The sequence below is a fragment of the Elaeis guineensis genome, chromosome 4, assembly GCF_000442705.2.
Source record: "Elaeis guineensis isolate ETL-2024a chromosome 4, EG11, whole genome shotgun sequence".
In the NCBI taxonomy this organism is placed as follows: domain Eukaryota; kingdom Viridiplantae; phylum Streptophyta; class Magnoliopsida; order Arecales; family Arecaceae; genus Elaeis; species Elaeis guineensis.
This window is the reverse complement of record NC_025996.2, coordinates 8,098,662-8,115,646: the sequence shown is the minus strand read 5'-3', so window position 1 is coordinate 8,115,646 and position 16,985 is coordinate 8,098,662. Positions and strand designations below refer to the sequence as shown.

General features: G+C 47.9%; 1 protein-coding gene and 1 non-coding gene across 2 annotated transcripts; one reads left to right on the top strand and one right to left on the bottom strand.

Moving 5' to 3' along the window:
* Positions 1-669: 669 nt before the first annotated feature.
* On the bottom strand, positions 670-775 carry LOC140857706 (small nucleolar RNA R71). Its single transcript, XR_012141198.1, has one exon. It is a non-coding gene; the product is annotated as a small nucleolar RNA R71 (small nucleolar RNA).
* Positions 776-13,892: 13,117 nt separating this feature from the next.
* Positions 13,893-16,683, top strand: LOC105044072 (trans-resveratrol di-O-methyltransferase). The gene is made up of 2 exons (XM_010921868.3): positions 13,893-14,739; positions 16,031-16,683. The coding sequence occupies exons 1-2, from the start codon at positions 13,957-13,959 to the stop codon at positions 16,331-16,333; spliced, it is 1,086 nt and encodes a 361-aa protein (XP_010920170.1). The 5' UTR covers positions 13,893-13,956; the 3' UTR covers positions 16,334-16,683.
* The last annotated feature ends 302 nt before the right edge of the window (positions 16,684-16,985 follow it).

Below are 16,985 nucleotides of genomic sequence, written 5' to 3'. Positions count from 1 at the left end.
TAGAGAGTCTATGATTGTTTAAGTTGATTGCAATTAACATCTAAACATTAATTAATTTCTTCCTTTTCATAGATTTAAGATTCTTAGGTTCTTCTCTTTAGATTTTCTTCATTCTTTTCTCACTTTATTATAAAAATATATATTAAAAAAAAAAAAAAATTTCTGTGTGTGCTCTATAGTATAATTGTAAGGTATATGCTTGGCCGTAGATCGTTACGACCAGAAATCCAACCTTTTGATCCAGAAATAGAAAGAATCTTTAGAGCCAACAGACATAAAAAGATGGATCGAAATCAGGAGAATGATCCACCCAAGCAATTGAAGGAGTACTTTACTCCTTCCACATATACCTACTCTCCTTGTATTCAAGTACCCCCTGTGGAGGCCACTCAATATGAAATTAAGTCCAGTATAATCCAAATGTTACCTTCATTTTATGGACTTAGTAATGAAGACCCTTATAAACATCTTGAAGAATTTCTTGAGATATGCTCAACTGTCAAAATTCACAACTTCTCCGATGATGCTCTTAGGTTGAAATTATTTCCTTTTTCACTTAAGGACAAAGCCAAATACTGGCTACATACTTTGGATTCCATGACTATATCAACTTGGGACCAGCTGCAAGGAGAGTTTCTCAAGAAATATTTTCCCATAGGAAAAACTAATCAAATAAGGAAAGCCATAACTAATTTTTCCCAATTAGATGGAGAAATGTTTCATGAAACATGGGAGAGATTAAAAGACCTTATTAGAAAATGCCCCCACCATGCTGTACCCAAGTGGCAGTTAATTCAATATTTTTATGATGGGCTCTCTGAAAGACATCGACACATGGTCGATGCATCATGCGGTGGGACATTTATGCTGAAAAGTGAGGATGAGGCATGGCAACTGTTTGAAATTTTAAGTGAAAATTCATTACATCATATGTCTGCCTCTATTAGAGATAAACCCATGTTAAACTCAAAAAGAGGTGGAATATATGAAGTAGGAAATGCCATAGATATCCATCAAAAGGTAGATGAACTATCCCAAAAATTAGATCGTCTTCTAAACACTGGACAATCCCCAATTCCACCTAATCCAATCCAAGAAGTTTGTGCATTGTGTGCAAGTCCGAACCATTTTGTTAGTGAATGCCCAGCCGCACCCCAATTTCCTGAGTTTGTGCATGAGCAGGTTCAGCAAGTCCAACAAGCTCGCAGACCAGGAAACGATCCATATTCGAATACTTATAACCCCGGCTGGAGAAACCACCCAAATTTTTTCTGGAGACCACAACCAGTGGTTGGTCCTGCCACGCCTCGACCTCAATATCAAGACCCAACATATAGGCATGGACCATACCATCAATTTCAAAATGCTCCTCAACCATCTACTACTGGTCACAGCTCAGCTTTTGAGGAAAAAGTTCTGAAAGTACTAGAACGATTAGAAGTCAACACTCAAATCCTTAACTCCCACACACAATCCATTGCTAAGCTAGAGACCCAAATAGGTCAACTAGCAACTGCATTCAGTAGGAGGGAAGGAGGAAAATTATCTAGCCAACCAGAGAGCAACCCAAGAGGGCAATTTGTGATTGAGAGTTCTAATACCCCAGAAGCTTTTTCTGAACATGCCAAATCAATCATGACTCTGAGAAGTGGGAAGGTCATTGAACACACTAGTAAAACCAATGAGACCGACCCTAAATCTCTAACCGAATCCAAATCACCCAAGAACAAGGAGGACCTGAAAATAGAGAAGGAACCAACTGCACCGGAATCATCTTACTTGCCTAAAGCCCCATTTTCGGATGCCCTGAAAGCCCCTATTCCTGCAGATAAGAAGGGAGGAAAACTCGATGAGATGTTGGAATTGTTTAAGCAAGTCCAAATTAATCTTCCCCTTCTAGACGCAATCAAACAGGTCCCTGCTTATGCCAAATTTTTGAAGGATTTGTGTACCCAAAAACGTAAATCTAGATCACAAATCCCAAAGAAAGTATGTCTCACTGAACAGGCTAGTTCTGTCGTCCAGCATGCCACTCCTCCAAAGCTTAAAGACCCAGGAGCCCCCATCATTTCCTGTGTTATAGGAGATTATCACATTGAAAAAGCTCTTCTGGATTTAGGGGCAAGTGTGAATCTTTTACCTAGTTCGATGTATGAACTTTTTGGATTCGACGAACTGAAACCCACATCAGTCACATTACAGTTAGCCGACAGATCAATTAAGGAACCACGTAGAATGCTTGAGGATGTCTTGGTCAAGGTAGATGAGTTTTACTTTCCAGTTGATTTTTTGGTTCTCGATATGGAATTAAGTGGCAACCCCAGACAAATTCCCATTATCTTAGGACGACCTTTCCTAGCTACGGCAAATGCATGCATCAATTGTAGGACAGGAGTCATGGACGTATCGTTTGGGAATAAGAAACTGAGACTGAATGTGTTTGGTGCTTCCCAAGGACCATCAATGGATAGTTGCTTCAAAGTAGATACACTAGAAGATATTATAGAAGATGCAACACCCACAATTTTAGCACCTGACCCCTCAGATACTTGCTTGGCTCACTCTGGAGTGTGTGACTTTGAAGAATATAGGAAAGAAGTTAACATATTGTTGGATACACCACATGATAAAACCACTCCTCCATGGACAATCAAGTATGAGCCATTACCCATCTTTTGTTGGTTTTATTGCATATGACGTCTGGCTGAAGACGTAAAACTTAGCGCTTTTTGGGAGGCAATCCAAATTTCTTCTATTTTGTTTTAACTGATCATCATTTTTTTAAAGAATAAAGGACCACTCTGTATGGAAGAGTCTGTTAATAAACTTGACGTCTGGCTGAAGACATAAAACTTAGCGCTTGTTGGGAGGCAACCTAACGATTTCATATTTTTTTTTTTTTTTTTTTTACTTTACCGCAGCTGCAGGAATTTAGAACAAGGGCCTATTAATCAATGAAGCTATCTTCAACTTCCAAAGCAAAATTATCCCAGGTGCACTCTCTCCTTTTATTTTCTTTGCTTTCTTACTCCATTGAGGACAATGTAGATTAAGTTGGGGGGAGAATTAATCAAATCCTCGAGTATGGTCAGAAATAATTAGTTTTGTGTATTCAAATTTTATTTTGATTAAGAGTCAATTAGGCATCCTAATAAATGAATGATTAACGGTCAAGATAATTTTAGAGATACTGAGGAATAAATTATTAAGAAAACCCAATGAATGGTAGGGTTTGAACTAGACTAAATTTTAGGAGTAATTCTACAACCATCTTCTTACTGATCTCAATAAAGAATCTGCTTCATGAAAAATTGGGTGGAAAGATCGAGATATGCAAAAATTCTCCTTAAAAAAAAAAAAAAAAAAAAAAAAAAAAAAGAGAAAAAAACAACATTGGTCTCCTACTGAGTAACCGGGCCCTTTCGCCTAAGTAAGCATTATGGTTCGCGTAAAAAGGTAGGCAATGTTATATATATATAAAAAAAAAAAAAAGAAAAAAAAAGAGAGACTAAATTGCAAGAAGATAATAAACCTTTTTCCCATTAAGTTAGAGGATTTAAAGAGTAAAGTGGGGAGTTGGTGAAAGAAAAGCTCTGAAATTTCTTTAGTTAATACTCAACCACTAATTGGGTCAAATTGATAATCCAATGAAATATCTCTTTAATGGTCTGATCAAGTATCATCCACCTTTTGGGATGCCTAACCTACTTTTTATTCAAAATCAAGTCGATACACAATGCTGATATATTTATTTTACTCGAGGACGAGCAAAATTCAAGTTGGGGGGTGTGATAAATACTTAATTTAAGTGTTTTAAATTAAGAAATTATATTTAATTTATCTTATTTATTAAGAATTTGATGTTTCTTTCTATGTTTTACAGGAAAGGTGATCGCCGATACAAAGAGTCCGATTCATAGATAAAAAAGATTCAAGTTTGAAGAAAATTAGACTTAAAATAAAATTAAAATAAAAAAAAGATGCATCCGGTATTATAAAAAATGAAGATACTATGCAAGGAATCCAAAAAGGATATAGAAGTCATTATTAATGAACTTTTGTATCCTTTTGGAATATACAAATAAAGGTTCACGTGAATAAATGCTGGGCGCATGAAGTCTGGCGCGCGTGATATGAATTCAAAAGAAAAAAGATGGCGCGCGTGAATTCAAAAGAAGAACCAGGCACGCGTGAACGCGCGTGAACACATGGGGGCGGATGCGGGGACGGACACGGGACGCGGCACGGACACGGGCAGGACGCGGGCAGGCACGCACCGCAGACACAGTGGCGAGCAAATTAAAGAAAAAATTTTTATTTGGAAATATTTCAAGTGGAAAGATTTGTATTTTTTTTAGTCCCACATCGAAAAACCATGTAAAACTCCTTCCCCCTAATATCTATAAAAAGGCTTTTGTACTCCCATTAGAGGGGGGAGCCCAGAAATTCTTCTAGAGCCTTGCATAGAGGAATAGAAAGGGATTACTTCATGAGCAGCTAGGCTAGCAGTCTCGGGAGTGGAGAAGAAATTTTGTAACGACACAGAGATGGTTTATTGTTCTAAACTTTCCTGTATTTCTTTATATGCAATAAAGATTATGCTTTTTATTTAAATTGTCATGAGTTCTTTATTTGCTCCCTATCATATGCTTTTATTTATGCTTTCTTGTTAGATTAATATTAGGAACAACTTTTACTTTCCGGAGACGCGTCGTGATCTACGGGTACGGGGCGTGTCGAGGAAAGAAGAGTTGGTTACCTAGTACTTTTCGGAGACGTGCCGTGATCTACGGGTACGGAGCGTGCCGAGGAAAGACAGGTATTTTTCCTAAGATTAATCACATCTATTTAGTTAAAAAAAGAGATACAACTCTGCTAGTGCAAATTAATTCAAAACTCCCGAGCTCTTTATTTTTTAATTACCTCAATTTTACGATAATTTATTTTCTAAATAAAAAACAACGCTTCTTTCTTTTACCTTGCAATCTCAACTTAGCCCAAGATCCCTGAGGATACGATCTCGACTCATCCTACCTACGTAGTGAGTAGAGTTATTTTTGGTGCTATCAACGACTACGCATCAGGCGGCATCACCGAAGGCGGTGGAGCCGGATGTCGTTCGGGAAACCGAACATCATCCGACGGCGTCTGTGGCCGCAATGGGGGGTGCTGGTTCTACTTCGAGCATCCCCTCGCTGCCGGTTCCGTCGGTCGGGGCGACCGATCGAGGGAAAGCCCCGATGGACCCCACGGATGAAACAAGGTCGGGGAGCCGATCTGTGCCGCCCAGCGCACAGTTCCCCGAAGGGGCGTCGGTGTTGGCCGACCATAACCTGGCGAGGAGGTTGTGCCAAGGGATCCTACTCCCGGCCGACGTGGAGTCGCTGAGGTCTCGGCAAGTGACCGAGATGTTGTCCAAGTTCTATCCGACCATGGTCGAGGTAAGTTTTGTATCACCTTCTTTTTCCTTAGAAATTTTTCTCATTATGTGATCCTGACGAAGCACTTGCAACGGTAGCTGATCTACACAATGTCGGAGCTCGAGGCCGGATACCGGAGGTTCGAGAATGTCCGGGCGGCATGGAAGGAGAGGTCGGCGGCGGTCGAAGCCGAGAAGGCAATGTTGGTCGACCATCTACAGCAGTCGGCCGATCGGGAGGCCAAGTTGGTAGACGAGGTCTCCCAGCTCGGATCCGAGCTAAGGTCGGCCAAGAAGGAGGCCAGACACAAGGGCCGGGCCGTGCGTCGTCTGCGGCACGAGCGGGACGGCATTGCCGCCGAACTCCAAGGCGAGCGCGAGCTGCTTCGGGTCAGCCTGGAGAAGCTTGCCAAGGCTGAGGAGGAGCTTTCGGTCACCCAGGCTGACGCCGACATAGCGAAAGCGGAGGCGGAGTCGGCGAAGGACGCGCTCGGTCGGGCGGAAGAAGAGGCAAGGTCGGCGAAGGAGTCAGCCGATCGGGCGGTTGAAGACTTCCGGGCCTCCGACCAGTATCGGGAGGAGATGCTCGAGTCGGGCTTCGCCTCGTACCGGGTGGGGTACGAGGACGGTCGGGATGCAGTCCGGGCCTTGTACCCGGATCTTGACCTCAGCAGCATCGTCCCACTGGGGGTCGAGGAGGAAGCCACCGAGGAGATGGCCGACCAGCCATCGGGAGGCGTCGTCGCTGCGGAGGAAGCCATCCTGGAGCAAGCGGCGCTGACTGCCAGTCCCTCGCCGATCGAAGGTCCAGCTTCAGCCGTCGACCCAGCTCCGATCGTGGCCGACACACCAGTCATCCCCGACCCTCCGTCGATCGAGGAGATCGACTCAGAAGTGTGATCGGGCCTTACCGACTTTCTTTTGCTTTTTCTGTTTTTGAAATACTTGTAATCGGGCTTCGACTCGACTTTGTAAACCTTCTTTGAATGAAAGCTTTGAATGAAAATTTCTTCCGCTTTTCCTTTGTCTACTTCTTTCAAATGTATGGTTGAATGCCTTAGTGAGTCACTAACTTATGTAAGTCGCTAACTCACATAAGTCGGTAGGACGTTCGGCAACTCGTGCCGCTACGAAAGTGGGGTAAGTCCCGACTTTGGATCGGCTTCTGATAGTCAAGGTCGTCAGTCGGGCGCGTCTGTTGAGTCAGGAGCCGACCGAACCTGGCAAAGGTTCGGTAGTCGGGCCTCCGCCGACGCGTTCAGTCGAATGTCGTCCGGCGTATTATCGGGGGAACGACAACAAGTCGGATCCCGATGCTCTTGCGTCGGGTATTCATGCTGTGTCTTTTGATATACGGTGGTAAGCCGAATATCGTCCGGCCGGCCGGGGCTCGGTCGGCAAGTCGTGGATGCGACTAAGGTCGCGTTGTGCGATAGACGATGGTAAGTCGAATATCCTTCGACTGGCCGTAGCCTGGTCGGGAGTCGCGACGTCGGTCGCGCAGGCGTTTCGCCTCTCTCTGATCGGGGCCCGATCGGCTTGTTAGCCGATAGTTTGGCCTGAAAGTTCGATCGTAGAAGGGGTGTTAACTCCCGTCAACGTAGATGCATCGATCTTCGCAAGAGTCCGATGTATCGTCGAAGGTCGAAGGAGTGTAACTCCCGTTCATATGGGTGCATCGGTCCTTGTAAGGGTCCGATGTATCGTCGATCGTTGAAGGAGTGTCAACTCCCGTCCATAAGGGTGCATCGGTCCTTGTAAGGGTCCGGTGCGTTACTGTCGATAAGGTCGTCGGCTCCAGGTGGACACTAAGTCCGCGTTGGTATGTCGGGGCTTGGCCTTGGTGAGCGCCGATCATTAGTCAAAGAGTTAAAACTCCGAGTTTTCAAACTGAATTTGTATTCCATCTATCGAATTACAAAGTTCATGGATAGTACAACTTCAAGTTGTCGGTATTCCAAGTTCGGAGAATGGGTTTCCCCTCAAGGGTCTCCAGTCGGTAGGCTCTCGGACCATAAGTGTCTGCTACCTTGTAGGGTCCTTCCCAGTTTGGAGCCAACTTTCCTTGGTCCAGGGGCTTCGACACTTCCGCCTTCCTCAAGACCAAGTCGCCAAGCCTGAAGAGCTTCGATCTGACCTTGGCATTGTAATACCGAGCGACCCTCTGTCGGTACGAAGCCAAGCGAATTTGAGCCTCATCTCGTAGTTCGGAGAGGAGGTCTAGGTCGGCCCTCTGACTCTCGGAGTTATCCGGCTCTTGATACCGCTCGACTCTTGAAGATGGCAGTCCGATCTCGAGTGGGATCATGGCCTCCGTTCCATAGGCCAGGCTGAAAGGCGACTCCCCAGTCGGAACGCGGGGGTCGTTCGGTAAGCCCACAGAACGGAGCCTAGCTCATCGACCCAGAGGCCTTTGGCTTCGTTTAGTCGGGTCTTGAGTCCGTGGAGCAAGGTCCGGTTGGTCACCTCGACCTCGCCGTTGGACTGGGGGTGCCCGACTGAAGTCAGTCGGTGCTTAATGTGGAACCTGGCGCAGAAGTCCCTGAAGTCCTGGTTGTCGAATTGCCGTCCGTTGTCGGTGATGATCGTATGCGGCAACCCGAACCTGAAGATGATGGACTTCTGGATAAAGTCCTCCATCTTCCGCTCGGTAATCTGCGCCAATGGTTCGGCCTCCACCCACTTGGTGAAGTAGTCGATGGCGACGACGATGAACTTTCTCTGACCTGACGCTGGAGGAAAAGGACCAAGAATGTCGACCCCCCACTGGGCGAAGGGCCATGGAGAGATAATAGGAGCAATTTGGCTGGTCGGTTGGTGTTGAATGTTGGCATACTTTTGACATGGTTCGTACCTCCGGACTAACTCGGCCGCGTCCTTCTTCATGGTAGACCAGTAGTAGCCCTGTCGCAGGACTTTGTAGGCCAGGGATTTGCCCCCCAAGTGGTTCCCGCAAATTCCTTCGTGAACCTCTCGGAGAGCGTAGTCGGCGTCGGTCGGTCCCAAGCACCTAAGCAGGAGAAGGGAGAACGACCTCTTGTAGAGTCGGCCATCCATAATGACATATTGAGAGGCCGACCATCGGAGTCGCTTGGCCTCCGCGGGGTCCTCGGGATCGATCTCGTCGGTCAAATACCGAACGATCGGGTCCATCCAACTTGGTTTGGCCGTTAGCTGCTGTACTTCTTCGGCCCGATCGATGCTCGGCTGCTCGAGGTTCTCCACGAAGGTCCGACCCAAGGAGTCGTAAGCCGAAGTCGCCAGTCTGAAAAGTGCGTCAGCACGGGCATTCTCCGACCTAGGGATGTGGAAAATTTCAAAATATCTGAGGCGTGCCATGAGGTCCTTCACTTTCTGAAGGTATTTGAGCATGGTCGGATCTCGCGCCTCGAATTCGCCCTTGACCTGCCCCACGATCAGCTGAGAGTCGGAGAATGCTCGGAGGCTGTCGACGCCCAGTTCTTTCGCCATCCTCAAGCCAGCGAGGAGTGCCTCGTATTCGGCTTGGTTGTTGGAGGCCTTGAAGTCGAATCGGAGGGCGTACTCGGTGACCACCCCATCCGAATTCGTGAGTAGGAGCCCGGCCCCGCTTCCCTGAGCGTTTGAAGCTCCGTCGATGTGGAGTACCCAGGTGGAGATCGGGTCTGGCTCGGAGACCGCATCTCATCCCGGGTCTTCAGCTCCCGACACTTGGTCGGTTGTCGGGCACTCGGCGATGAAGTCGGCCAAGACCTGAGCCTTCAAAGCAGGCCTTGGTCGGTACTGAATGTCGAACTCGCTGAGCTTCATCGCCCACTTCGCGAGTCATCCCGATGTGTCGGGTCGGCGCAATATCGCCCTCAGGGGCTGGTTGGTGAGCACCACTATGGCGTGAGCCTGGAAGTATGGACGGAGTCGTTGCACGGAGACAGTCACGGTGAAGATCATCTTTTTCTGTCTCCGAATACCTTGCTTCGGCACCGTGGAGCACCTTGCTGATGAGTAGATAGGTTGATGGGTTCGGCACTCGTTTTCTCGGATGAGCACCGAACTGATCGCCTTAGAAGATGTGGCAAAGTAGAGATACAAGATTTCCCCGACCTGCGGCTTTACGAGCAGCGACGGGGAAGCCAAGTACTTCTTCAGGTCTTCGAAGACCTGTCGGCACTTATCCGACCAAGAAAAACCGTTTGCATGCCGCAAAGTTTTGAAAAATGGGAGGCACCTTTCAGCTGATCGAGAAATGAATCAGCTGAGAGCGACGATTTTTTCGTTCAGCTGTTGGACCTCCTTCTTGGTGTTCGGATGACGCATGTCGAGGATTGCCTCAATCTCTCTTTGAGAAATGAGGAATCCGAGAAACTTCCCTGAGGTCACCCCGAAAGCGCATTTGGTCGGGTTGAGCTTCATTCGGTGCTGTCGAAGGGTGCGAAAGGTCTCCTCGAGATCCTGAACATGGTCCGGGATCTGCGCGCTCTTCACCAGCATGTCGTCCACGTATACCTCCATGTTGCGCCCGATCTGGTCTTTGAAGACCTTATTGACAAGTCGCTGGTAGGTGGCGCCGGTGTTCTTCAGTCCGAAGGGCATCACTCGATAACAGTAAAGGCCCTTGGGAGTCATGAACGCGGTGTGCTCTTCATCTTCAGGCGCCATCCGGATCTGGTTGTATCCGACGAAGGCGTCCATGAAGCTGAGCAGTCGAAATCCGGACGTCGCGTCCACCAGCTGGTCGATCTTGAGAAGTGGGAAGCTATCCTTTGGGCAGGCTCGGTTGAGGTCGGTGTAGTCGATGCAGATCCTCCACTTCCCATTGGCTTTTTTGACCATGACAACATTGGCAAGCCAATCGGGATACGTGGATTCTCGGATAAAGCCCGCTTCGAGTAGCTTGTCCACTTCTTCGTCGATGGCCCTCTGCCTCTCTGGAGTGAAGGACCTTTTCTTCTGCCTCACCGGCCTCATCGTTGGGTCGATGTTGAGTCGGTAGGTTATAGTTTCTGGGGGGATGCCCGACATATCTGCTGCCAACCAAGCAAATATGTCGGCATTAGCCGTCAGCAGCTCCGTCAGTCGGCGTCGTTCTGGGTCGGGCAGTTGAGACCCGACCCAAACCTTCCGTACCGGATTTTTCACTATCGGGACCGCCACGAGCTGCTCGGCCGGCGAACCTCGCTCTTCCTCCTCCCGTTGGTCCGGCTTGTCGATTGTCAGGGAGCCCTTCGACTCGTCGTTTTGAGCGGAGATCTGGAAGCACCGTCGGGCGAGCTGTTGATCCCCGCGCATCTCCCCGATTCCATTTTTGGTCGGGAACCGAATGAGGAGATGGTACGTCGAGACGATCGCTTTGAGAGCGTTCAGCCCGGGTCGTCCAAGGATGGCGTTGTAGGCCGAAGGAACTAGGACGACCGCGAAAGTTAAGTAGACCGTGCTTTGTCGTGGTTCGGTGCCGGCCGTCACGGGCAGGGTAATTTCTCCCTCTGTCGTGACAGCATCTCCGGCAAAGCCGATCAAGGGCATGGAGATCCTCTTAAGTCGGTCAGTTGACAGTTGCATCCGGGAGAAGGTCGAGTAAAATAAAATATTTGTCGAACTTCCATTATCAACAAAAATTCGCTTTACATCATAATTTGCTATTGTCGCCGACACAACAACAGCATCGTCGTGGGGAGTTTGGATGCCCCGAACGTCATCCTCCGTAAAGGTGATTACGTCGTCCGGGCGTGGCCTTTTCGTCGGCTCCCCTCCCGTAGACGTCCCCGGACCCAGCCGTTTGGAGATCATGTTGATGACTCCGGCCGTCGGCTGATTGGTCGCCGCTTCTTCAATCGGCTAGGGTCGCCGATCGGCAACTGGTTGGGTCGGCGGACCCTTCCGAAATTTGTCGAGATACCCCCGACGGATGAGAGCTTCGATCTCATCCTTCAGCTGGATGCACTGCTCGGTGTTGTGGCCGTGGCCTCGATGAAATCGGCAGTACTTCCGACGGTCGAGGCCTTTTGCCTTCAGAGGCAGAGGCCGTCACAGGTATTCTTCCCCCTCGATCTCCATTAGAATCTGTGCACGAGGAGTGGAGAGAGGAGTGTAGGAATCATACCTGGGGCGTGCCGGCCTTGGAGTTTGCTGCCGGGGTGACTTTTGGATTCGTCGGGGTGGCGAGACCCGACTATCGGTCGGGGGCTTGCTGGGTTCAGCAGGTTCCCGACCTTTCCTCCGCTTCTCTTTCGGGCCTCTGGGCTCGACCAAGCGTCGGTCGGATGCTCCTTCGTTCGCGCGCGTATACTTGTATGCGCGCTCCAGTAGCTCGGCATATGTCCGGGGGAGGGTCTTGTCCAGAGAGTAGGTGAATCGGGACGCCCTCAGGCCCCGCTTCATGGCTGAGATAGCCATGTCTTCGTTGAGGTCCCGGACCTCAAGCGTGGCCATGTTGAATCGTGCCACGAAGTGTCGGAGCGTCTCATTTTCTCCCTGTTTGAGGGAGAAAAGGCTGTCCGACGTTCGCGGCGGCTTTCGGCTGGTGCTGAAGTGGGCCACGAATGAGTGCTCGAGCTGTCCGAAGGAGTGGATACTTCCCGATCGAAGATCGGAGTACCAGGCCCTGGCAGCCTTGCGGAGTGTGGCGGGGAAGTCGATGCAAAAAAGAGCGTCGGTTGCCCCTTGAATCGTCATGAGAGCTTTATAGCTCTCGAGGTGGTCGACTGGGTCGGTGGAGCCGTCGTATGGCTCCACGTGCGGCATCTTGAACCGACTAGGAATCGATTCGTCGAGGACCAGTCGGGAGAGAGGTTGGGCGGTCTGGAAGTCAACGTCGTTCGAAGACTTCTGGCCGTCCATCTGCAACTGCGCGAGTCGGCGGTCGATTTTCTCGAACCGGCGCTCGTAGTCGTCCGCTCGTCGATGCTGGGAGACCCCGGGAGTGGAGTCTCCGGAAGATTCCGAGGGGGAGGCCGACGGTGTGCGCGGTCGTTTCTCCTTCCTTGCCCGTTCCAGCGGGGAAGGAGAGGGCTGCTGGGACAGTCGGTCATCACGCCAGGGCCGCTCCTCCTCTTCTCCGCGGGAGTGCTGTTGAGGGCGCTCGCGCGGAGGCAACGGGGATCGGCGCGGTCGTTGGCGGCTGCTCCTGGAGGGCATCGGACGGGCCGCCGGTTGTTGCTGGAGGCTCTTGACTGCGTCCGTCAGTACGGTCATCTGCCGTACGATGGCCGCGATCTGCGCCTCCGTGGTCACCGCGGGGTGTGGAGAGCTGGGCTCCACCGCCGGCGGTGGCGGGGAGGCCTCTTCCCGGCCGGAAGAGCGCCTCGCCGACCCGGTGATCCTCGATCGTTGCGCTCTTGTCTTTGTCATCCCGCCCCCCTACCTGGCGCGCCAATCTGTTGCGGCCAATCGCCTCGTCGTCCGATCGCCGGAGAACGAGCACCTGCAAAATGAGAAGTCCACACTGTCCGGAGGCGGCTCCGGTGGGGACCCTCCAACGGTCAAGTCAGAGAGGTGACTGGACAACAGTGAAATGAAGACAGAGAGCTCGATCGAGAGAGAGAGGGAGGGAGAGGGAGAGGGAGAGGAGCGAGCCTGTGATTTTGGAGTCGAGAAGTGGGGGGAGCGGATCCCTTGCTCTGTTGCCTTCCCCGAGTTATATAGTGGAGCACGGTATGGCGCCGCCATTAATGGCGCAGACAAGTGAGGAATTGTCAGCTCACTGTAGATTGTCAGAGTCGCCGTGAAAGTGTCATGTCGCCGTGGGGCTGTCAAATCACCAGGGTTGACAATGCTCTCGGCGGGACAATGCCCCTAGATGGCCGTGCCGCACGTTGCTGTCAGAACTGACAAGGTCTGGCGGCTGTACGGCGATCAGAGGAGCCGACCGACCCTAGGTCGGTGGCCAGCTGAGTGGCGTCGGGCTCCTCCGTTGGTCGGCGAGTTTTATGTGAGTCGGCCATCAGACCTTCCGGTTCAGTCGGTCGGAAAAGGTGCGTCCGACATATCTTCAGTCGGTCGTAAGCCGATGATTGGCCGGTGATGGTGTCAGTTGGTCGATCCGACTGTCAATCGATCGGTCGGTCCCTCCGACCGTAAATCGATCGGTCGGTTCCTCCGACCATCGATCGATCGGTCGGTGGGTATTTCCCAACAAATATAAATATTGATCGGTGAGATCTGATCCATGATCCATCCATTTTCGTCCTTTGCTTCTATGAGAGTAATTTTTATGAATAAAATAAATCACAATCACAAGAGAAACGAAGATATGGCTTGCCATTATTTGACAAGACAGCCCATCACGCATCATTTTCCATGACGACGGACTATAAAATGTGTGATTTTCACGTTTTCATGTTCTTCTTATTTTCTGATCCGACGTGTAAGAAGTGCACCTAGAATTTGCAAGCTACCCTTCGAAAGGAAACATATTCGTTGCAACGGTGTTACAATGGTGACGTGGCATTACCGTCGCAACGAAAATTTACTCCCTCGAGAGGCCTATTTATAGCTTGCAGTAGCAAGCTAGGAATTAGCAAATCCATTAGAGAGTCAGGGCCTGGAAAAATATTAAGAGTGAGATGGATTCCTTAGTTGGAGAATGTCAATCTTTAGAGCTCTTGAAAGCTCAAGCTCATTCATGGAGCCACATATTCAGCTTCATAAACTCCATGTCCCTCAAGTGTGCCGTAGAGCTCGGCATAGCAGACATCATCCACACCCATGGCAAGCCAATCTCCCTCCTTGAACTAGCAACCAAACTATCCATCCCCCCCACCAGAAACAACGACTTGCGCCGCCTCATGCGCCTCCTGGTGTTCTCGGGATTATTCGGTCGAAAGCGTGATGGGAACAGTCCCGATCACGACGACGAAGAGCTGTACATCCCCAACACCATGTCTGCCCTCCTTGTCAAGGAGAAGGATGCGAACGTCTCGTCGTTCCTTCTGATGCTGGACCAAATGTTGCTCAACCCATGGTATAACCTCAGTAGTTGGTTCAAGCAAGATAAGCTGCCCACGCCCTTCGAGGTAGCACATGGAAAGGGTGTTTGGGAGGCCACCAGCCAAACCCCGGGCTTCGATAGCTTGGTGAACGAGGGGTTGGCAAGCGACTCTCAGTTCGTGGCCAAACTGGTCGTCGAGGAGTGCGGCGAGGTCTTCAAAGGCCTGAGGTCGCTGGTGGACGTTGGTGGGGGGACGGGCACGATGGCCCGGGCCATCGCGGAGGCCTATCCACAGGTGAAGTGCACCGTCCTTGACCTGCCCCACGTGGTAGCGAGCTCGGAAGCGAGCGAGGCGGTCCAGCTTGTCGCGGGAGATATGTTTCAGTATATCCCTCCTGCTGATGCAGTGCTGCTCAAGGTATACTCCTGGTCTGGTACTTAAGATGTCACGCCATAGTAGTTTGCTGAAGATTCAGTTGGAGGATTGAAGGACTATAACCTTGATATGCTTGTCGCATTATTTTTTTTAAAAAAAGCTAAAACAATTTTAAACCCGATATTTTATTCAAGATCAGAATTTTGGTATGATCTGCTTGCAAATTGACCTGAACCCCCTAGAGTTATCACGTTTGGATTTGATCCCTAATGGTCTAGGGCAATATTCACTACAGTTTGCGATCTTATGAGGGCCTGATCAGCTCTCCAATCAGGAATTATTACTGGTATGTTTAAGAAATTTGAACCTTGGGGAAGTTTAAATTTCCTAGAGAACTGCAATATTCTTACAATCGATCTCTTTTCCTTCTTGAATAAAATTAGGTGACTAATGGGGCATTTGCCCATTAGTCCCTGTTTTAATTAAAAAAATACAAAATCCTGCTGGTGGGAATTAAAAGAAATTAGAGAACCAACTGCAACTAAATCATGACTTTTGCACACAAAGCTTTACTAATTACCGAACCTGGCAGAACTTTTTTATGGCTTGTCGATCATCTATTCTCACTTGTATCCAAGACATATGATGCTGATCCATTGTTTAGATCCGTATATCCGGTTGACTAGCCTGTTATACCCATTTTGGGACAGCTGAACTGTGATCCTTGTACTGACATAACTATTGATGTTAACGCTTCGATCCAACCCACTTTCCCAGTCGACACTAAATTAGACACGTAACTTGTTTGCCACAAGAAAAAATTTTCCACGCAAAAATCATGTATAACTTCAAGCGGAAAGAAATCCGATCACAAAAATTCTTTTGTGCAGTAAACTTAAGCTACCAAAATTAAAGGAATCAAATTGTTTGTTTGTATTATAACTATGCATAAGCAAACCATTTAACATTAATTAATTGCTTTCAATCTATGCTCAAGAATATGATGTTCCATTTCTTATTAATTTTTCTCAGGCTAATAAATTCATATATATAATTCCTCTAATTATAAGTCACATATCTTATTCTTATTAAAAGAAGTAAAATATAATATTCTTTTCTATCACCTGCGGCAAATTGAATATTATTTTTTCTTGAAAAAGATCATTTGTTCCTTGAAAAAGGGTCATGCCTACATGTTTTTCTTATGTGTTTACCTAACTTCCAAATTTGAACTACACATTGATACCTAAAAAAATAAAAAAATAAAAAGTACTCCAGTATATTTGATAACATCCAGTCTTGCGGTTTTACTTCTTATGGTTGTTGTTTGCAGTGGGTGCTACATGATTGGAGCGACGAGGACTGCGTAAACATACTGAAACAATGCAAGAAGGCTGTTCCATCCAAAGAAGAGGGGGGAAAGGTGATCATTATTGAAATGGTAGTTGACTTGGATATTGGCTTTCCTGAGTTGGCTGAAACACAGCTACTCTTTGACATGCACATGATAGTCCACACCACAGGGAAACAAAGAAAGGAATGCGAATGGAAAAATTTTTTTACTGATGCAGGTTTTACCGGCTACAAAATCATACCGGCATTAGGCGTGCGTTCAGTTATCGTGGCTTATTATTGAATAATGGATAGATAAGTGAAGTCATCTACTAGTGGGCATGAAGTGATCACTTTGCTGCTTCCTTCAAGTTTAATCTTAGATCTTCATTATGTAACGCATCAATTATCCTATAGTCTTGTCGGTTACCTCATGTAGTAGAATCGGTGTGATGTTTGTATTGGTCTTCGTCGAGTTTGTGATCTATTATGTAACGTATTAATTATCCTATAGTCTTATCGGTTACCTCATGTAGTAGAATCAGTGTGATGTTTGCATTGGTCTTCGTTGAGTTTGTGATCTATCTGTCATGCTAAGTTGGTTGGCCTTGTCAAAGCTGAAAGAATAAAAAGTACTCTTCATTTGCCTCTCTAGAGATATTTTGCTATGTACTAAGAGTTGGAATCATTTTAGAGAATGTTAATTTGGTCGAATTTTGTATTTTTTTTTTGATAAAAAAATTTATCACTGCAAGAAAATAATTTTTTACCGACGGCTATTAGTGACAGCAAAATTGCCGTCATTAATAATAATTTTTACAATTGACAAATGACGACCAACAAATTTACCGTCGTAAAAAAAAAAATTGGTGACGGTAGTTTTGGCTTTTAGCGATGGCAAGTTACATCTTTAATAAGAAGTAATTTTATTTTTTTTTTTAAATTTGATCCTAAGA